Source organism: Capsicum annuum, chromosome 2 (genome assembly GCF_002878395.1).
Source record: "Capsicum annuum cultivar UCD-10X-F1 chromosome 2, UCD10Xv1.1, whole genome shotgun sequence".
In the NCBI taxonomy this organism is placed as follows: domain Eukaryota; kingdom Viridiplantae; phylum Streptophyta; class Magnoliopsida; order Solanales; family Solanaceae; genus Capsicum; species Capsicum annuum.
The window spans coordinates 135442251-135465930 of record NC_061112.1 but is presented as its reverse complement, the minus strand read 5'-3'; the positions used below and the strand labels follow the sequence as shown (position 1 = coordinate 135465930).

Here is a 23680-nt window from a genome sequence, read left to right as displayed (position 1 = left end):
TTCATCACGGACGTCCTCCAAATACAAAATACTTCGAGGCATTTTCCGGCGAATAAATACAAGTGATCACGGGGCATTCCCCGATTAAATGGATACAGTTTCAAATGCTAGAACTAAAATCAAACCGGTCAACACAAATTCCACGTTCAAACATTCCACAAGAAAACTTATTCCTAATTTTTGTCTACCCGAACCAACACTCGCCTATCCATTTCAACATATCATAATTTTATCACATTCCAACAATATTCATGCTCGTTACGAATTAAACAAAACAACAATAAACCAAAGCTAATCTAAATTTAACTTTTTTATCAATTTCTCAATTTCATCCCCCAAATTATTTTTAACCACATTATTAAACCAGTTCGACTATCAAATCACTTTTCAAAATCCGAAACCAACAACACATACCCCAATGAAGATTCAAATATTTAAGCATACCAATCATTCATATCCACAACAACAATTAACATTTTGCTCGAAATATTCAAAACCGCACCACAAAATCACGATATTAACCAACTTCAATATAATAAAAAGTAAAGTTGAGAGATGGACCTTTGAAGAATCGATTTCGTTGATAATAAAATCAAGAAAGCCCGGACTATAGAATTCCTAACAGAACCTCAACAATGACGAACTCCAACTCCGTATTAAAAAATTTAAGACCCAAAACTGAAATTCCGTAAATCCAATCGGACCCAAAAATCGACATTGTTCACGACTTTTCACAACACTGTTCACGATACTGTTTCTCTCTCGATTTTTTTTTCTCTCTTGCGCGATTCTCTTTTCTCTCCCTCGATTTTTTTTTTGTTCTTCTTGTGAGGAAGATGATTTTGTGATTGTTGTTGTTGTGGAGAAGATGATAATGAAAGAATGAACCTCCCTTTTTCCTTTTTTAGAATTTTCCTTTTGTATTTTTTATTTGTTTTTTTTCCTTTATTTATTATCCTATGTGGAAGCATATAATTGGTGGCTTGTAGGAATAAGTGTGTGGCATGTGGAAAAGTTAGTGTGACATGTGGAAAGATGAGGGTGGCGTGTGAAAAAATGAGTAGGGCGTGTGTCTTTTGTATGTTTCCAATGAAAAATAGAAAATGAGGTATTAAGGTGGCATAGTGAGGTGGCAAAGATGCTATGTATTTAATTATTTTCAATTCTTTCTTTTTTGGGGGAGAAATTATCAATTAAACAAAAGTATGGTAAGGTGAATAAAATAAAAATAAAAAATTTAAAAACTAACATAAAATAAAATAAAAATGATTAAAATATTTTCGAAAAAGGATAAAATTACGTGTCTACAGGCCTTATATTTTTATAATATAGTTCATTCAAAACAAAAGTTGATGTATTTCCGTCATAGATTGCCATTTATTATTTTTTACTTTACGTTAGTAAATTTTGGTTAAAAGAAGAAAAAGAGATTAGAATATCTGTAACAATTAAAAATGATGTTGTACCATAGAAAATAAATAATAATTTTTTTCTTGATGGTTGTTTGTAGTTATGAGAGGGGTTTGTGTAAAAATTTAAAGTTTGGGGTTATATGTAATAATACTGAAAGTTGAAAATGGAAGTGGAAAATTGTGAAAACAACAAAAAATTATTTTCACTTTTTGGAATCTAACTCCGGAATAATTTTCTGAATTTTCATGGCCAAACACCACCATTTCCGGAAAAGTGAAAAAAGTGAAAAAAAAGATCGAAAAAAGGTAAAAAAATTCAATGCCCAAACGGGCCTAAAGATTTTGGCTTCATATGTAGACATCTTAAACCCATCAATAAGCTTCATTTGCATATTAGAATTAAAATTTGTTTCAATTAAGTAGAGCTGTCAATATAGGTTGGCCCAGCCCATCTAGGCTATTTCGTACGGGTTTTGAGTTTGACGGGACAGGTCGGACTGACCCATTTAAATGACGGGCCAAAAAACATCAAACCCACGCTATTAAAAAACATTGTTAATAAATATAAATATTTATCACACAATAACACATAGTATTAATGTTTGTTAATCAAAAGGGAGCTAGAGCTCGAATCACCCAAAGTAAGAAGAAAACGAAGAGGTGGCACTACTCAATCAAAAACATCACGGTTGAAAGTTGATGGCGCGTTGAGGGAGATATAGTAAAGAAGAGACGGCTAGCTGAACTAAGAAAATTAGGAAAGTGGAGAGTACAATGTACTCTTTATGTTTTAGTGGTAGATATTTAATTATTTATTAGATAGGAAAGTAGGAAAGTTTCCGATTTCCATTTTCTATCATCATTAGACTTGATTGTTTTTTAACTCTTTTATTATTTTTCAGTATTTTATTTTATTTTTAAATTATTTATTATTTGACTGACGGACCAGTCCACGGGCTAGCCCAACCCACATTCCTCAAGCCCTACGGGTCATGGGCTTATTCGAGCCGGACTAAAAAGCCTTGTTCTTAAATGAGCTGCAAAAATTGAAACTCATCCCATCAAATTACAGGTCGGATTGGGCTGATCCACCGGGCCTTGGCCCATATTAACAGCTCTACAATTGAGCAACTAAAAATGTAATAAGATATTTCTATTATACATGTTTGATTCAAATTATGAAAAATAAAGATATATTTTCTCAAACATTTAGTGCTTAAATAAGTTAAATATGTCAACTTCGTACTTGCCTCATAAGCTGCAAAAGACCCACTCCAATTGAGGTTGATATGTTCAGTATAAGCAAATATTTTTTTTAATATTTAAAGCTGCATGTGCTCTAGGAAAACAGAGTAAATCTAAAAAAAAAATAGATTCAAATTAAAATAAGTTTTAAATTTTAGTCTCAAATAAAAAAAATTCTTAAAATAGTCTTTACCTATTAATTAATATTTCTTTCAACGAAATTATCCCTGACCAATGGAAGAAATTACATAAATAATCCTCATAATGGCCAACAACTTCATATTTATATCTTTCAACTTTCATTTTTTTTTCTCTTTTTAATTTTACTTTAATTTTTATTTTTTTATTTTTGATTTTTTTCTTACTTTTTTCTTTTTTCCTCTCAACTTTTTTTTTTCTTTTTTATTTTACTTTAATTTTTTATTTTTTCTTTCTCTTTTTTTTTTGTTCTTTTTAATTTTTCTCAATCCTAACCTTTTTTTTTACACCTCTCAACATCAATTTTTACAAATATATATATATATATATATATTTTTTTATTTTTTTTTCCTTAAAAAAAAAAAGTTCTCTATCTTTATTTTTAATTAATCTTTTATTTTTATTTTTATCAACCTTTATTTTTTAACTCATTTTCTCAACTTCTACATTTTCTTTAATTTTTTTAATATTTTTTTTCATTTTCTTCTTTTTCCGCAATTTTTATTATTATTTTTTTTTTTTCGATTTCTTTCATTCAAGTTATATCTCATGAGCAAGAGTTGACACTATCACCAGAGGCGGATCCACGTGGTTCCTCAAGGGTGCACGTGCACCCGGAAACTTTTTAAAAAAATCGTATACATATGTATAGATATCCTACTAAATTGTTAATATACTTAATTGTGCACCCTTAATAACCAAACATGTTTGGGTCCACTGGTTCGGAATTTGAATGCTAGCATCCTTTGGCTCTCAATGTCGCGGTTTCGATTCATGATGGATGCCATTTTTTTTTCATTTACATTTAATTGCCATCAGCCAGGCAGACATGTATTTGTATTTGAAAAATACAGTACTACTCCCATGCCAAATGAGATCTTGTGGAGTAGTGGCAAAACAGAGAGTGGAAAGTCTAACTATCCTCTTGTTCATGGGTTCAAGCCTAGATGCGTGTAAACATTTTTTGGGTATAGAAATTTTAATTCTACATCAGGAAAATCTCTCTTTCTTCTATCTTTTTTCTAAAAGTGAATTTTATCCTATAGGAGAAAACAGAAGTTTAACAATTTAAAAAAAAATAAAATTATTTGCAATATATATTTTTTTCTCCCTGCTACATATGTAGATTATCAAAAAGAAGAATTATTTTTTGAAAATAAAAACATAAAATTTACCAGAAAAAGCAATATATATATATATATATATATATATATATATATATATATATATATATATATATATATATATATCGTTCAAGTGTTTCGTTTCCTTTTTGAATACATATTGAGTATTGTTACTCATTTGATAATTTACCAATTATAATATTTGTTTGAAGTCGTCGTTGTCCTGTATAAATATTCAGAAACTCCAAACCTTAAATTTTGGCTTTGCTCTGCTCCCTGGAAAGTGAAAACTAGAATTTAGAAGTAGGGGTGGGCATAAATACCGAAAAAAATAAAATACGAAACCGAACTAAATTATTTCGATTTTTCGATTTCGGTTTTTTGATTTTTCGGTTCGATTTTGATATTTTTTTTATAAATTTGGTATTTTGATTTGGTTTTCGATTTTTAGATTGACACCATTCGATTTTCGATTTAAACCGAAATAAACCAAAATTTTTAATATACTTTTTAAATTAAAATATATGTATATTAATATATATAATATATACTATATATTTATTATTTAATATTTATAATATATAAGCCCATAAGCTATTAGGTTTTAGCTACAACCCACTACTGCCTCGAACGATTATGTTATGATGAAAATGCAACCGCACTCTTCAAATCCTGGGTTCGTCTCTGACTATCACATTATAAAGGCAAGACTTATGACTTTTAAACAAAAAGCTACACTTCATGGACAAGAGTTGACACCACCACATTGTAGATGCTAGACTTATGACTTTCAAACAACAAATTATGTTTCATGGACAAGAGTTGACACTACCACGTTGTATTTTGATTTATGAGATATTTTATAACTCTTACCTTAGAGGCAAGACTTAGCTCAGAGACTTTCAAACAATAAATTATGCTCTACGGGCAAGAGTAGACTCTACCACGTTATGTTTTAATTTATGAGATGTTCTAAAATTATTGCCTTAGAGGCAAGACTTAGCTCAAGAACATTCAAACTACAAATTATGTCCCACGGGCAAAAGTTGACTCTACCATGTTATGTTTTTATTTATGAGATGTTCTACAACTATTATCTTAGAGGCAAGACTTAGCTCAAAGACTTTCCAACAATAAATTATGCCCCACAGACAAGAGTTGACTCTAACACGTTATGTATTCATTTATGAGATGTTCTACAACTATTGTCTTAGAGGTAAGACTTAGCTCAAAGATTTTCAAACTACAAATTATGCCCCACGGGCAAGAGTTGACTCTATCACATTATATTTTCATTTATGGGATGTTCTACAACTATTGCCTTGGAGGCAAGACTTAGCTCAATGACTTTTAAACTACAAATTATGCCCCATGAAAAAGAGTTGACACTATCATGTTATGTCTTTATTTATGAAATGTTCTATAACTCCCGCCTTAGAGGCACGACTTATTCCAAGAATTTTCAAACAAGCTACTTATATTGGGCAAGAGTCAACACTAATACATTGTATTTTTTACTTATGAAATGATCTATAACTCTTGTCTTGGAGGTAAGACTCAGCCTAAGGACCATCAAACAATAAGTTATGCCCCACGGGCAAGAGTTGACACCACCACATTGTGTATTGATTTATGAGATTCTTTATAACTCTTCCCCTAGAGGCAGACTTAGACCAAAGACTTTCAAGTAACAAGTTGTGCCCCATGGGCAAGAGTTGACATTACCACATTGTGTTTTAATTTATGAAATATTCTATAACTCTTACTTTAGAGGCAAGACTTAACCCAGGGACTTTCAAATAACAAGTTATGTCCCATGGGTAAGAGTTGACATTATCATATTATGTTTTGATTTATGAGATTTTTTATAACTCTTGCTTTAGAGATAAGACTTAGCCCAAAGACTTTTAAACAACAAGTTACGCTCTACAGACAAGATTTGACATTACTATGTTGTGTCTTGATTTATAAGATGTTTATAAATCAAGGACTTTGAAACAATAAGTTATGCCCCATGAATAAGATTTGACACTACCACATTATGTCTTGATTTGTGAGATGCTCTATAACTCTTGCATTAGAGGCTTGAATTGGTCCAAGGACTTTCAAACAACAAGTTAAGCCCCATGGGTTAGAGTTGAAACTACCACATCTTGTCTTGATTTACGAGATATTCTATAACTTTTGCCTTAAAAGCAAGACTTAACCGACAAGTTACGTCCGATGGATAAGAGTTGACACTATCATATTGTGTCTTGATTTATGTGATGCTCTATTAGTCTTGCTTTTAAGACAAAACTTAGTCCAAAAACCTCCCAAAAGAACTAGTTACGCTCAATGAACAAGTGTTGACACTACTACATTATTTTTTGATTTATGAGATATTCTATAACTCTTGTCTTAGAAATAAGACTTAAGTAAGGATTTTCAAACAACAAGTTATGCTCTCCTAGTAAGACTTGACATTACCACATCGTGCCTTGATTTGTGAGTTGTTGTATAATTTTTGTCTCAGAGGCAACACTTATCCCAAAGAACTTTCTAACAACAATTCATGCCCTTAAATTTGCTTTAATGTTAAAAAAAGAAGATCCTTTTGCGGATTATTCAATTTTTTTATTAGCAAAATATAATAGAAGTTGAGAAAAAAAAAACGATCAAATAAAATAAAGAAATAAGAAAAAGAGACTGAGAAAAAAAAAAGGCAACAAAAAATAAAGATTAAGAAAAAGCGAAGAATTTTAAAAATTGAGAAAAATAAAAAATGAGAGGAAAAATAAAAATAAAGTTTGAGAAAATAAGGAAAAAAAAGAGAAATGATAGGAACTAAAAATAAAGAAAAAAAAAAGATTGAGACAAATGATTTTTTTATTTTTTTTTTGAAGAAATAGATAATGTTTGAGAAAAAAAAAAGAGAAAAAAATGAAGGTTGAGACAAATGAATTACAACAACAACAACAACAAATTCAGTGTATTCCCACAAAGTGAGGTCTGAGGAGGGTAAAATGTACGCAGTCTATACCGCTACCTCCAAATAAGTAAAGAGGTTGTTTCTGATAGACCCTCGACTCAGGATAGAGAATAGTACACAAGGTCGTAGTGAAACATGAAGCACGATGGATGACATAACAAAAATAAGGAATAAGAAATAATAAAATAGATATCAGAGAAATACGAAATAAGAGAAATACGAACAATTCGAAATAAGAAATAAGAAATAGGACATCCACCTTGTAGTAACATACACTCACAGACCAAAGACACCCATCATGCCCAAACTCTCCTGACTAGAGGCTCCTACTAATGGACACAGTCCTAAGATTACTAATCCGACTACACAAGAGCTCTCCTAACATTATGGGTGTACATAGGTCGGGTTGGTTTGGTTTATTATTGAATAAAAATCAAACCAACTATGTCGATTTATTAAAACTATAAATCAAATCAAACCAACATAAAATCATTTTTTTCGGTTTAGATTTTAGTCGGTTCTTTCATTTTTTTGGGGGGTTTTCTCATTTTTTTTATAATCTTTATTTTTTACAATTATATTGCTATTGAAGACTAGATCAAGTATGTTTTCACTCATGTGCTAGTGAAAAGACTCAATTATGAGAAATTGAGGAGCGAAATTCTCTCTTGAAACTAAAAGTAAGATGAAGAGTGAAAAATTTAGGTTTTAATTTTATATTGGATTTTGGATCATTTTATTAGCATATATATATATATATACACACACACACACACACACACACATCTACTTTCTAAATATTGAAAATTAATAAAACTAATTGAAAAAGTAGATTATAATTAATATTTTATGTATAAAAAGTTAAATTATATATATGCATACTTACACACACACACATATATATGTATATATATTATGTCAGTTTGATTTGGGTTCGCTTTGATTCTTTTTTAGTTAACATGAAATCAAATCAAGAATGATTGTTTTTTTTTTTCAAACGCCAAACCAACCAAACAAAACCATAAGTCGGATTTTTTTCTCGATTTGGTTTGGTTCTTCGGTTTGGTTTGATGGTTTGGTCTGTACAACCCTATGTAACACCTTGCTATAACCCTCACACTCACACCAGCCTTCTACTCTTATCCGCGACCTCCACACCTTCCTATCTAGGGTCATGTTCCCAGTAAGCTGCAGCTGCTCCATGTCATGTCTAATCAATTCCCTCCACTATTTCTTCGGCCTACCTTTTCTCCTCCTAAAGCCATCCAAATATAAAAATAAAATTAAAGAAAAAAAAGTGAAAATAATAAAAATAAAAATAGAATTTGAGAGACAAATAAGTATGGAAAGTTTTAAAATATTTGAGGTGTAGAGAGGCAAACTTGTACTTGTATTATATTTAAAAAGGAAGAAAAACTAGTTTTTAAAGACTTATTTTATTGGGATCAAAAATTCAAAGCCACGAGCCATAAGGAATAAATTCTTAAAAATAGAGCAAAATATTTTATAGGCGTGGACGGCAGGATTCGAACCTGCGCGGGCAAAGCCCACATGATTTCTAGTCATGCCCGATAACCACTCCGGCACGTCCACCTTGTTTGCAATAAAATCCTTTTTTTACTATTATATCAAAAAACTTCTCCAGTTGCACTACTCCACCACTTCTTTCGAGAGCAACATTTCGTCAGCTTCTTCTTCTTCGAGTACATACGGATCAATTCCTTAACCTCTTCCACACACAAAGAGAGAGAGAGATAAACCTCAGCTCCTAACTGCTTGAAAAATGGCTAATCAGAAAAGGGTTCTCTTACTATGTGGAGATTACGTTGAAGACTATGAGGTATTACAACATTTTTTTTTCTCACATTCTTGATTTTCTATCCTCACTGTGTATACATGTTAAGAATGACTAATTGGTTCACTGATTTTATTTTCTTCTTGTTTACTATAATATTGTTCAGGTGATGGTACCATTTCAAGCTCTGCTAGCCTATGGAGTAGCCGTTGATGCTGTTTGTCCTGGAAAGAAAGCCGGTGATGTTTGCCGTACTTCTGTTCATCAGCTTTCTCATCACCAGGTACTTTCTTTTGCTCCATCTTACCAGTTAATTTTGAATCTGCATAGTTCTCCTTCTTCTAAGCAGTATGTAATGTGATTATTTACTAGTGTTTTTAATTGGTGAATCTGGAGTTGGTCAACGGATACCCTAAATATAGTGGATCTCATCTTATTTGGAATTGAGGTGGATTGAGTTGACTTCAAAAAAATTGATTATAATTTGCCATTCTGTGTATTCCTACGATCTACTTAATTATATCTTGTACTTCCAGTACAGTCTTTTTCTAGACTCTTTTTGTCTTGAGCCGAGGGTCTATCTATAAGGTAGAGGTAAGGTCTGCGGTTCGGGCTTTATGAATTATTGGAGTATGATTTTGAATCTGCATGGTTCTTATCCATGGTGTATTTCTTTAGTAGTTTTTGGGTGGACTTTTAGATGTCCAATGATTAGAACTAACCCTTCTGTGCGTCCCTCATCGACTTGTACTTGATTGCGGTTAAAGGTTGAAACTTGCTGTGTGACTATGTTCTTTTATTTTTCTGAGCTTTACTTGGTATTTTCTGTTTAAGGATATTAATCCAGATTTCAAAAGGTTCATGTTTTATGAATAATGAGTTTGAATTCAATGAAATAAATGAGCTTTCATTGCTGATGGGCGAAGAACTTACGATACTGGAATCTTCAAGTGCAGTTTTTAGCTTCAAGGAATTGGATGATGCGTCTCTATATGCAGATCACTTAACTCAGGATAATTTACAACTGAGGACAAGAGATGTAGTGGATGAATTCTTAGTCAAGGAGAGTGATTCTTAAACAATTTGGCTAGATATAGGCTGGTCAATTGGAATACTAGGTTTTATACAATTTCCAACAATTCCTTAACCAAATTATATGTCTATGCTCACTTGTGCACATGTCTTTAAGAAATGCACTAGTACTCTCCTGCTGATTTGTTATAGCATTTGAACTGGTGATAGTCTTAATAATTTTGTGCCAGCAGAGTTTTATTTAGTTCCAAAATTGTTTCAGACATATACAGAGTCCCGCGGACACAATTTTGCTCTTAATGCAACCTTTGATGAAATCGAGGCTACAAAGTATGATGGCTTGGTCATACCAGGAGGACGTGCTCCAGAATACCTGGCCATGAATGGATCTGTGTTGGACTTGGTGAAAAGTTTTGCCAACACTAAAAAGCCAATTGCTTCTATCTGTCATGGACAATTGATCCTGGCTGCTGCAGATGTGGTCAAAGGTCTAAAGTGCACAGCTTTTCCTGCTGTGAAGCCGGTGCTTCTTGCTGCTGGTGCCCATTGGGAAGAACCAGAAACTATGGCCTCATGTACTGTTGACGGTAATCTCATCACTGTACCTACTTATGACGGACACCCTGAATTCATCAGACTCTTTGTCAAGGCACTTGGTGGCAGCATAGTTGGTTCTGGTAAAAGGATCCTATTTCTATGTGGGGTAAGTTAATGATCATGTAGCATTATCTTTCTTAGCTGGGAGAATTTGAAATGCTGAGTTTCAAATTGCAGTTTACAGGTAAATGCTAGTATATGAATTAGTTGTTCAGCTGTGGTGTGACTTATGACTTTTGAAACAATTTCTCATCCCAATTATTGTAGAAGAACAGGCATATGTAACCCTCCTAAATATAGCTGGTTCTGTTGATATCTAGGTGGCAGAAATCCCTCTCCCTATCGAACTTCCAATACGTGACATAAAAATATCTCTTGTGATGTTTATTTGCTTAGGTTGTGTCATATTTTGCTCACCGCATGCTGGTGAGCCATCAGATAATCACTTGATATTGTTTGGAATATCATTCCTGTGTACAGTTTAACCTCTCATTTTAAGTTTGACGGTATAGATTGATTATTATCAAGCTGTTACTTAGTTCTGGAGGATTTGTTGAAGAAGAGGAGATTTAGACTATCATAGATTCTAGAGATTGAATAAGAGTTTTTCATCATGTATGATTGTGTAACAGTCTAACAGATACATGTAGTTGTCTTGTTTTCAAAATTAGAGACACATGTAGCCATCAGAGTATTGTAAGAAGTGGAATCGTCCACGTTTCTGGTGCAATCAACATTTCAGGACTGTAAGAATGAAGGTAAGTAGGTGCGCCTAGGGGTCTGGTGAATGAAGTTGGAATGTACCATGTGAGACGAGTTTCAAATATCAGTAGAGACAAGAAGGTAGCTAATTTCTTACCACATGTATAAGCCTTGGTGAACAAAGTCACATATCTACCCCTGGGAGGTAGCGGCTATGCACAATCTGACTTAATTGGTACTGCTATGTGTGTGTGTGTGCTTGAAGGGTGAACATAGATAGAATGATGCAGCCAATGGGTCCCTTCGTTTCCTGGTTAGACTGTGTGTATTACTTCTCCACAATTTACCCAATGTTAAGTCCTAAGGATAAAATGCACACAAGGGTGTGGCCTAGTGGTTCAATGAAGTTGGGTTGAGCACCATGAGATCTTAGGTTCAATTCCCAACAAAGACAAACTTCTAGCCTTGGTGGACAGAGTTACCTGTTAGCTGGTACCTGTTGGTGGTGGGAGGTAACAGGTATCCCGTGGAATTAGTCGAGGTGCGCGCAAGCTGGCCCGAACCCACAGTTATCAAAAAAAAAAAAAAAAGAAAAGGTCCTAAGGATTAGATGTTCTTGGTTTGGTTACTTAGCTTGAAAAAAAATGGTAAAGAAGAAGAAGAAGTTCTCGGTTTGGTCACCTACGGATTAGTCATGATGTAGAAAGGAGGATGGTAGAGGCTGTGCTTGGTATTCTTTGTTGTACTGGTTTGAACAGAAGCGACACTGAATTTCCTGGGGATTATATTTTATTTCATGTCCCTGTTTTGGTCCCGAGGACATGACCCTAGATAGGAAGGTCTGGAGGACGCGAATTACGGCAGAGGATTAGGGCCAGTTTGGGTCGCTAGTGTAGGGAATTACTTGGTGAGGGTTTTATTCTTGCTATGATTCCGTGTTTCGTGTTCCATGTTTTACTACGAATCTGTGTGCTTTCCTCTGCTTTCCTCTGTTTTATATTACTTATGGGTGCCGTATTTATGTTATGTAATCTGCTTCTGTGCTTTACTATGTGTTTGTGTGGTATCTCGTGCCTTGAGCCGGGGGTCTATCGGAAACAGCCTTTCTACTTCATCAGAGGTAGAGGTATGGACTGCTTACATCTTACCCCCCCCAGACCCCACTAGGTGGGAATACACTGGGTTTGTTGTTGTTGTTGTTCCCTGTTTTGGTCCACGTTACCTTTGATTGGGATGAAGGTTAGCAAAGGTACAGGAAAATGTCTCTTGTTCCTAACTCCTTGCTCTTTCAAAGCGCTACACACACTCCATAATAGGACGTGCTTAAGTGGTGCATCTCTTTGTTGTTTAGGCAAACAGTATTGCATCTTAAAAGTTCACCCAGGGGCTTGTAGCAACTTTCATAGCATATCTTGTGGGTTAAGCCCTTCACGGCCATATGCTAATGTATATTTTCCTTTTCAAGCCATTGCAGAGCTCCATTTACCTTGATAAATAAACGTTTAACAATTTGTATTGCTTATCGTATAGTATTACCTAACTCATTTTTTTAAGTAACATGGTATTGGAGTTGTCTCTTGAATATGATTTCTGGCTACTCTTCCTCCATGTTCTGTATGGTCATAGGACATAGGTGGCAGTTCTTCTCATTCTCTCGGAGGATTGTGTTTTTGGATAATGAGTTGCATCAGTAGCACATTTTGGTAAATGCTTCTCCAAATAGGAAAGAAAGAAGAAAGGAAAGCGTCGACTCTTCCCACTTTCTTTCCCCTCCTATGTGAATCTATGCAATCTGCATAAATCACTGATAGTTGGTCCCTTGATTCCTTGAGGTTATTTATCTGAAATGCAAATTCCATATAGTATTTGGGAAGTTCACCTTGAATGGATATACAGTAAAAGACGTGTGTTTTCAATTCTTGAACAACCTTGTCTTACCTGTACTCCTCTGTAAAACTATTTACCCAATCGGATTAGATGCACTGCTTGCTTGATTTCTATTTTCTTATCTTCCTTGCGTCACTGTTTTCCACTTGGCTGACCATGTTTCATGCTTCCTGTTACTTTATGTGATTGAATTTATTGGTCCGTGGTCTGGGGATTGGATTTCCTGAAAGATGTTCCACAAACTAGAAGGCTTGAAACTATCACAGGGGATGCTTTATTTTTTCATTTGAGTAAGCTGGCCAATATCATGGATGTGTGCGGATTTCATATTTGGAGTTCTTTTCTCTCCTGGTCTCAGGCCTGTTAAACTTTTATTTGGTGACATCTTATTTAGCTAAAAAATTTTACGCTCTACTTTCTTTTGGGTGTAGGATTTCATGGAAGACTATGAAGTGATGGTTCCTTTTCAGTCCCTCCAAGCTCTTGAATGCCATGTTGATGCTGTTTGCCCAAAGAAGAAAGCCGGTGAGAAATGCCCCACGGCTGTGCATGACTTTGAAGGTGATCAGACTTATAGTGAGAAGCCAGGTCACGATTTTACCTTAAATGCCAATTTTGATAGCGTGGATGCTTCAAGCTATGATGGACTTGTAATTCCTGGAGGCCGAGCTCCAGAATATCTTGCCCTGGATGATGCTGTTATTAAGTTGGTCAAGGAATTCATGGACTCCAAAAAACCAGTTGCATCAATCTGCCATGGGCAGCAGATTCTATCTGCTGCTGGTGTTCTCAAGGTAACTCTCTAAACTTCATTTAGCATTGAGGTTTAAAAACCTGGTCTTTGCATGATGTTTCAGCTCATTTTCCCCCTTTCTACCGAAGGCCGAAAAGTTAACAATGGGATAAGAAGAAAATCAGGAAATTTGTATACTATCGAGTATCCACATGTAACTGCAAGGATAATAATGTCATGCAGAAAATTGATCTCACTGATCTAATGCAGTAGTTAGAACATGTTAAGAAATGACATAAAATGGGAACATGTGGTGTTCACGGGTGTATGCTATGCGCACACTAATTTGTATTCTCACTAAACAACTACAGGGTAAGAAGTGTACTGCGTACCCTGCTGTGAAACTTAACGTGGTGCTAGGAGGGGGGACATGGCTAGAACCAGAACCAATAGACCGTTGCTTCACAGACGGGCATCTTGTGACGGGGGCAGCTTGGCCAGGTCATCCTGAGTTCATTTCTCAGTTTATGGTATTGCTTGGAGTACATGTAAAATTCTAGGCTACATGCTTGTTTGATATGTTTAGCACGTTATGTTTTGTGAGTTCAGAACAGATGTATCCAAGTATAACAGAATAAGAAGTGTTTTTGTAATGTACCTCAACGTTTGCCTGTAAGAAAATCAATAAAACTAATGGTTCTCTGCTTTGAAGCACCAACGGTAAGGAACTTTTGACGTGGTGTAAAATCCACTACTTAGAGCAACTCCAACCACTCTCTAAATTTTACTTTTTCATTATTATTTAGAATTATATAACAGTTTTAATTTAACCTATTATAAATTATAGAACATCATCAATTAAGACTCTAATATTCTAATGTAATATTTTTATTTAAGATATATATGAAAATAAAAAGATATTATCTTAGTTCTATTAAGGAATGCATCAATTCAAGATACTTCGAAAGCTCCAACTTCAATGGTAGAAATGGTGGTAGATGAAAATTATCGATTGAAATAATTTTTAGCTAGACATAAAAAAAAAAAAAATTAAGGACAAAAGTGCTCATTGTGAACTTTGCAATGCATTAATAGAGTAGTATTTACCGGGGCAACATATTAATCTTGAGATTGAATACTTACGTAGAAATTATTAATATATAAATTCTAGAGTAAAGTATCTTGTATTCTCTGCTGAACTATGATAAAATTGTTATGACATGCTTCAACTTCACGGCGATTTTATTAATCCCTGAATTAAATTTCAGCATATTTTTGTCAACCTTTTTAGCAGGTACCACATCAGCACAAAAAAAAATGTTAAAAATGGTAATAAGATCCATGTGAAGTTTGAAGTGTGTCATAACAACTTTGGTCATAGTTCGATGGATAATGAATGCTTATCTCTAAATTTTATCATGATGTTATATTTATTTAATTGTATTTTATCAATAATTTCACTTATATTTGAATTGTCCATTAATATGAATAATATATACTATTTGCTTGTGATTTATGTTATTTAAAAATTTTGGGGTAGAAAATAATTATGTATTACATGAAGAACTCAAAAAGAATATGAATTTTATAGGATGATTACATATATATATATATATATATATATATATATATATATATATATATATAAAAGAATTTGTTTTATGAAATAAGCAAATGCAAATAAAATAAAGATAATAAAGTAATATTAAAGAGATAGAAGATGATTTTTTTTAAGAGTGTAAAAAAAGGTTGCGTTGAAATTGGTGTTTGTCAAATATAGAGAAACTCTATATTTGGAGAAAAAAAAAATAAAGTGTGGATGGAACGGTCTTATTTTCAAAAATAAATAGTTTGATTTCTTTCATTTAGCACTATTTCCTTATTAATTCGTCTAAAAACATAATACATTTATATATTTGGAAATAGTTAAATAAGTTTGATGTGGAGGAAAATATTTTTTCCCTGTTTTCTTATTATTTTTCAATCCTTGATAAACAAAAGAATATATTGTACTGAGAGTATTTATATATATTTTTCCCAAACACAATAAGTTGGAAAGAGGGGGTGGGGTGGGGTGGGGTTGAAGGATGATGGTCGGGAGGGGGCTTTGGAGATATATATTTAGTTTTTTAGCTTTTGAATTTTAAAGTGACGATTTCAACTAATAATAACTAAATTCTAATCTAATATTTATAAATATTTATTGAATTTCTTAGTATAAATATATTAATTATTTTATTTAAATAAAAGCTATAGGGTTCAACTAGATCCGTATTTATCCATTTAATTTCACGCCTGAGTGTGGCAAAAACATGAGGATGTGTATGAAATTTGATTTTTCAATTTCGACCTAGGTGATTGTCTTCTTGATTTTTAAGGAATTAATTTACTATAATAAAATATTATTTAAAATATTTTGACCAATTAATTATTAAAAAAAAAAATCTTCTTACCAAACACACCCTAGAATTGTAAATGAACAAGTTTTTATAGCAACAAAAATACGAATGGTTATTACGTGTTGAAGAGAGCGATGCAAATCTCAAAAGTTGGAATGAATACATCAGGATACATGACCTTAAAATTAAAAAAAAAAGCTATTTATAAGTTGATAACATTCATTCCAAGTTAGCTACTGGGGAGAAGCTTCTTTGCGATTTCCAAACAAATATTTATTCACGCACTAAATTAGAGAAAATGATAAAGTGGATTATTAGGTAGTCCTTAATTTTTATATTACCGAAACCCAGGAGCAATTTTAAACTATTCTTTTTTTTAAAAAAAAAAATTCACACTTAAAGTATTAGGAATTTGAGAAGCACATCTAAAGAAAATTTTCTCATTTAAAAAAAAAAAAGGAGCTAGTACTTCTTCTACAATTCAAAGGATTAATACAATAAAAGGCACATGTTCAAACTTCTCAAATTCATCAAAAGGGATTAATACAACAAAATTTTCAAATTTAAAGATATCTCAAATTCATTTGAAGGCACATGTTAAGACACATGTTCAAGATAATAAAAAAGTTTCTTAAATCAACTTCACCATTGGATATTAGATATTAGATATTAGATGAGCTCTTAAAAGAGATAATAGAGGAATGTTTACTTCTAAGGCAATCCAAAAGGAAACTATTTAATTAATTAAAGGAAAACGTTAGCCTGTTAGGTCAAGAAGGAGTCAGCCAAAAGTACTTTGACCACACGTAATTACAAGTTAGCCTTTAAATTTTTTGGCCCCGCTATGTTATTAGTCTTACTTTTGCTCTGACAATTCAGCATCAACTGCTTGTCTTCTTCTATACAAGTCTTCAAAAGTGACTCAATTTGGCACAGCTCATAATGACTATTTTGGTTTTCTACTAGGAGTTCAATATTCGTGTATTGGAGCTTGATTAATTAAATTTGATTTTAAGCATTGTAAGCAGCTTCACTTCAGAGAAAAACTCTCTCAATAAAAATTATTTTCATTTCATGAATTGAAATCAAAATAAATAGCTGATTAAAAATAAAGGAATCTCAATTATTTCAGCACAATCCATATTAGTATTAAGAATAAAACTTCGTACACAGTTTAACCCTTTGATCTATTAATTTGATATTGCTACAAAGATTATTATCTACACATATCAAAGAATTTCAATGTACTAGTCCACATAAAATGACATCAAATGATTCTTGAAATTCTTTTGTATAAGAAGAGGACGACTCATCATCTAAATACATCAATTTCTTACTCATGCAAATGAATTATTTCTTCATAACTTAGTAATATATTTGAAGGGAAGTTAGAAAAGCAGTGATATCGACTTTCGTTTTATTTTTTTATATCTTATTTGTTTAGATTGTATAAAAGAGAAAGGAGGATTCATTAAAAGGTAGAGGAATATACCATTATTCTCAAATGCATCTTTTGATTCTTTAAATAAAATCGAAAAAGAAAAAAGTACTGTCTTTTTCTCTAAATGAAGTCTCTTTTTTCTTTTTCCTTCTCAAAACTTTCAATCTTTTTGCTTTTTTAATGGCTCAAATTTATAATCTTCAAATTAAAAATGAGAGGTTAATAAAGACTCGAAAAAGAAAAGGCATATATGCTTATCTCTAGGCAAATCAAAATAGAGGTGGAGCCAACTTAGTAATAGGAGATTCGTTCGAACCCTCTTTGATAAAAAATTATGCTATTAATATATAATTAAAATAAATTTTATGTATATATCATAAATATTAATTTTTTATTTTTTTTTAATAAATTTTTCTTCAGATTTTGAACTTCCTCAATAGAAATTCTGAGTCTGCCTAGGAACCAAAATGGATTAGAAGAAAGGGTGTGAGTACGTTGGAAATGCATTTATGTTGAATAGGCGGCTCATGTATATTGGCCCCAGTAGACATTTCAATCCGAAAGTGTGTTGTCTACTTTTTAGTTTGCTATTTATTTTTCTTATAAACTATACTTTTCTATGATGTAATAATAAGTGATCGTTTGGGAGAGTGTATAAGATTAAAATTGAATATAGTGTATTAATAATTTTTGCATTAGTAATGTAAGTATTAGTAAAATTGGTATTAGTTATTCAAACATTATTTCTTATACAGTGTTTGATTTGATGTATTAAAAATAATATATATTTATATAATTTTTATAAAAAAATATTTTTTTACCAAAATGCCCTTCTTTCCATTGAAACTCCCAACTTCAATTCTTCATAGCGATCCTCCAAAGCTTCTTCTTTTTCCTCAAAAAATTCTCAAGTATAAACAATTTTCAGAACTTCATCAAAAGTAGACATTCAGAATTCGTCAATAAATGCGATAATTCGCTCTTCCACCGAAAATGATGAAGATAAGTTGAAAGAGAAGGAATATTTTGATGCTAATTGGAGACGTTTAGGAAGTGATGTTGTTGAGGATCTTTGATGGAACAAAATAATAGAACAAAAGAGTAAAGCACAACTGATGGAAAAAAACAACTATTGTTTGATTAATTGAACGGAAGAAGGAGAACTTAAGAAAATTATTGTTGCTTTTCCATGGCAATCTGCAGAAAAGAGAAAGAGGGACAATGACTTGAGGGTAATTTTGTAATTTACTAAGTTAATGCATGTGTTGAAGACTTTGTATTACTAATACATGGAAAATGATGTGCATTGGTAATACATACTTTAATATACAAAAATGCGTACAATTAATGCAAGTATTACTTATGCATAGTCTAAAAAAGAATATCAAACATGGTACTATTAATACACAAATCATAATATATGTATTATATTTTTAATTCACTCTACCAAATCACCCCTAAGAGTATTAAACTAATCCCACTACTAAATGTCTGCACATATACAGGATTAATAAGTACTAGTTGGATCAAATTATCATCGACCTAATTTGACCAATAACTTTTCCATTTACATGAAGATATATTATACTTTATGGTGACTAATATAATTTAAAATTGAGAATTTTATGTTTTGCGTCACTCGGCCCAAGCTTATAAATAAAACTAGTTTAGGTGTGCGTATCTCGCGCGTATATCTTACTTTAATGAGTTTAAACGTTACACTAAATAAAAAGTTTATTTAAATAATAAAGATAAATATAATAATTAAATTCAATATTTTTTGAATATGTAAAGAAGGAGAATTTATTTAATTAAACCTAACCTTTACCGCAAACGATTCCCAAAACTGATCGACATTCATCTACCACTTGTAAACTGCAATAAAACAATACGATAATAGAGATATCAAATGATACAATTAAATTTAACTTTTACACTAAAATTTCCTCAAAGCGTCTGACACTCATCTACCACCTGTTAACTATAACAAAATAATACGATAATAGAGATATTAAAATAATATAACTATACCTAATCTTTACACAAAAAAATTTCTCAAGTCGGAGATATCAAAGCAATACAGTTAAACTTAACCCTTACCAAAAAAATTCTTCAAAGTCGATCGACATTTATCAACCATCTGCAAACTACAACAAAACAATACGATAAAAAATATATTAAAATAACACAATTAAATTTAAATTTTACACACAAAAATTCCTTAAATCCGATCAATATTCATCTACAACATGTAAACTACCACAAAATAATAAACTAATAGAGATATCAAGACAATACAATTATTATCCAAACTAATAATAAAAACATTTATTGAATTTCTTATACAAAGCCTGATGGCTTGTATGTATTTATCCATACATTGATAAAAAAAAAAAATGAAGAGGTAATACTTTACAAAGTAAAAAAAATCAACTACCTAACATCTAATAAATACAAGTGAATCAATAACTAACTTAAAAAGACAAAGAAAGAAGAACAGAGAGTCAAAAAAACAGTTAAAGAAAAACTTAAAAAATAGCACGCATACATGTTATTCAAAGACCTAAGCATGCTGTGTGCATAAATTAGTATAAATAATTATTCTCTAGATTTCAATATTTACAGAAGCATTTCCTTAATTGAGTTTTATTTTAAGAGTATTTTTCTAGTTGACCAGTACAAATAAAAATATTAATTGATTCTCCTTTCGTATATTTTAGAGTCCCATATATTTTAGGAATTTAGTGTAACAAAAAATAATTAAATAATAAATTGAATAAAATAGTGAAAAAATAGTTTTGTCTAAAGAAGAATCTTTTAATGAAGGATAAAAAGTTAAAATTACTTTTTTAAGGCACTTCACATTTTTAAATATATTATAGATTATAGATATAAAGAAGTCGAGTTTATAAGATCTTATCCTATTTACTTCATTTTATATATATGAGATTCAAAAAAGGACAATAATTTATTGATTTATGATTATGACTTTTATTATTGATGTTTAAAGAAAGTTAAAAGTGATATTGATGTTTATCACCACAGCTTCAATGTAATTGAGTGAATTAAAGTAAAAAATTGAAAACTCCATTTTTCGGGTTTCTAAAAGCTTGAAACTCACAAATGGATTTTGTGCTTTCTTGATTTATTTATTTTTTATTTACAAATTGATGATTGAGATTTATTGAGATGCCACTTTAAAGTTCTAGTTAAAATTTGAAGTTATTCGATGAAAATTTGACACAGTCAAAAGGAATTTTGTGGTTGAAGTTTTTACGAGACGAGATTTAGTTTTTGCATAATTTTATATGATGATGTAAACGTGTGTATAAATAACACTTCTTTTACATTTTTATACAAAGCTGAGACATTAAAGCTCACAGTAAGTACATACCATTATATAACGTTACCTATCAGGTGTAAAATATTAAAAATATGACTACATCAATGCAATGCACGTCGTGGAACTGTATATTTAAAAATATCCTGATGTAAAAATCATGTCTCTTTAGTCAAGAATTATTCAAAAGCCACCACCTCTTTAAAAAAAAAAACACACAAAAAGAGAAAAGAGATGTTTGCTATATAGAACAAAATCAGACCTAATTTCCAATCAATCACTAAAGTAACCGACTTTATTTGGACACTTTATTGGACTAATGCAACATTCTTTGGTAGAGGGGACTGAATATTCATAGAACCCACATTTGAATTACGTCTAAGATAGAAAATCTATGAAGTTGACAATGAAATACTTTCAGTTTCATATATAGTGTACTACCATTTAATCTTTGGCAATTTATGTAATTATGGCATGCCCATGTAATTAATCTAACAAAGTATCATATCCTGTGACTTTAGCACAACTTCTTAATTTACACTGCCACAACTACTTAAACCTTAACCTGTTATAATGAGTACTATTGCTAATCTCGTTAGATCTTTCTTCGTTCCATACGAAATTTGTCAAACGTACTTCAAGATTAGAATGAGCTTGTTGACAACAAAATATTACTTCGTCTATTCTAATTTATGTAAAGGTATTTGATCAGATATAAAATTTAAGAATAAAAAAAAGATATTTTTTAAAATTATGGTCTAATAAACAAGTCATATATATTTATTAAGGATATATATATATATATATATATATATATAAAATCAAACTGTGAACCAAAATTACAAAATTGTACCACATCCGTAACTAGAACATGGCTCCACCGGTGTGCTGGACCATAATCATCACAAGTGGGGAAGCATTGTCGGTCAAGTTGGTCTGACACTTGTACTGTTGCGTCCATCGCGAAGGTGACTCATGGAGCCACCTTTTATTCGGGGATTATTCCAACCTTCTTCGATAAAAAATTATAATCAAAAATATTTTTACTTTTTTGATTAGTTCGAATGTTTGCTTTTAATTCCTTCAATGAAAATTCCGAATTTACCATCAGTTTATATAAGCAATTTGTTTTATTAATATATGACATATTTTAGTGAAGAAGAGAATGATTCGACTTCCCGAAGAATAACAATAGTATCAATATATTGTGGAGTCGAAATTCAATAATTCTGATTCCATTCCATGTGCTTCACTCCAATTCCAGCCCAACTGATAGGACTATATGCATTTTCGCACTAGTAGTTGTTTCTAAGTCCAAATTCCAATCCCACCTTCCACGTGTTGTCCTTGTCAATTGTCATCCATGAATGAGATTATTCTTTTATTATTGTTTTAAGCCTGGGAAACAAAAAAGAAGTCAGAGAACAAAAACATTAATTTAGGGAACTTGTTAGATTATGGGAAACTAGATTTAGAATCTGTCTGATTAAGATATAAAAAAGCTGCTTATCTTGGAGTTGAGTAGTTTTGTCATATTACGGGAAAAAATCAAGTATCGTGGCATATTTTACTCTTAGAATTGTTTAAACGGATAAATTACTTATTTAAGTATTATTATTAAAGACTTTGAAGTTATGTGACAAAATTAATTCGTATTTTTTCCGGCAATACTTTATTCTAGAGAGGGCCACTAATTTTTATTGGTGTTTCACTCGATATTTAATATTTGTATTGAATCAAAATTCAACTAAATTCTGAATCGCGCAGGAAAATCTCAAAGTAAAGTAAAATGTTCCCTAACAAAGGTCACACCGCACCTAAAATGACTCGAACCTAAAACCTATAGTTAAGAATGACGGTATAATTATCACTCTACCACGACCTTTGTAAATGAGCTCATTGTTTGAGGGAAACATAACTTTGGGTTATAGTTGACCAAGTATTCTAAAGATAGAAAACGAGAAGAAAAAGAGAGAGGAAAAAAAAAATACTTCCTCCTTCCATCTTATTAAAAAAGATATTCAATAATAAGTGTCCAAATTGAAAAACTATTTATTTTTGTCCATTTTATCAACAACAACAAATTCAGTATATTCCCACATAATAGGATCTGAAGAGGGTAGGATGTATCCAGTCCATACCACTATCTCCGAAGAAGTAGAAAGGTTGTTCCCGATATTATAATTATTACTCGGTATATTTTTAATTAAACATTGAATTTATTATATTCAAAAGATAATATGATAATTTTATTATTATTTATTATGTTTTAAGGAGCATGCTAAGTCAATAATATACAAGTCAATGATTAATAATTTTTTGTTCACATTCATTGCTCAATTAAAGAGAAAGTGAAAGGTGAGATAAACTCTTCAAAGATAGGATTTTTTTTTTTTCATTTATTTGCATTTTTTTCTATTATATTTGTTACTTCTCTTTCTCAATTGTTGAATTTAGAATGGGGTTTTCTTTGCTTTTATTGTCAATTGATGATGTTAGTTTCAAAGTGTAAAGTTGGATTTTTATTTTACTCCTACATTAAATTAAAATATTATAACATACTAATTAAATATAGATAGTAATCATATCATATTAGACTAAATACTAGATAAAGTATTTACTAAAACTAATATAAATTTGGATGAAAAATTATAAATATTGATCTATTCAAATGGTCATATGTGCCTTTAGACTTCTACAAAAGTGGTTATATTTTCTGGTACATTTATTTCTTTTATATTTAAAGCCATAAAGTTGTAAAACATAATGAATATTAATATGAAACAATTGTTATTTATCATGAA

At 31.4% G+C, this 23680-nt stretch overlaps 1 protein-coding gene, 1 long non-coding RNA gene and 1 other non-coding gene across 3 annotated transcripts; 2 read left to right on the top strand and 1 right to left on the bottom strand.

Annotated features, from left to right (window-relative positions):
• Nucleotides 1-8461: 8461 nt before the first annotated feature.
• TRNAS-AGA lies at nucleotides 8462-8543 on the bottom strand. The gene has a single exon. It is a non-coding gene; the product is annotated as a tRNA-Ser (tRNA).
• A 70-nt stretch (nucleotides 8544-8613) lies between these two features.
• LOC107859656 (protein DJ-1 homolog D) lies at nucleotides 8614-14414 on the top strand. The gene is made up of 5 exons (XM_016704731.2): nucleotides 8614-8790; nucleotides 8912-9028; nucleotides 10040-10480; nucleotides 13395-13757; nucleotides 14068-14414. The coding sequence occupies exons 1-5, from the start codon at nucleotides 8734-8736 to the stop codon at nucleotides 14254-14256; spliced, it is 1167 nt and encodes a 388-aa protein (XP_016560217.1). The 5' UTR covers nucleotides 8614-8733; the 3' UTR covers nucleotides 14257-14414.
• On the top strand, nucleotides 10487-11649 carry LOC124896038. Its single transcript, XR_007052420.1, has 2 exons — nucleotides 10487-11174; nucleotides 11218-11649. It is a non-coding gene; the product is annotated as an uncharacterized LOC124896038 (long non-coding RNA).
• Nucleotides 14415-23680: the final 9266 nt, after the last annotated feature.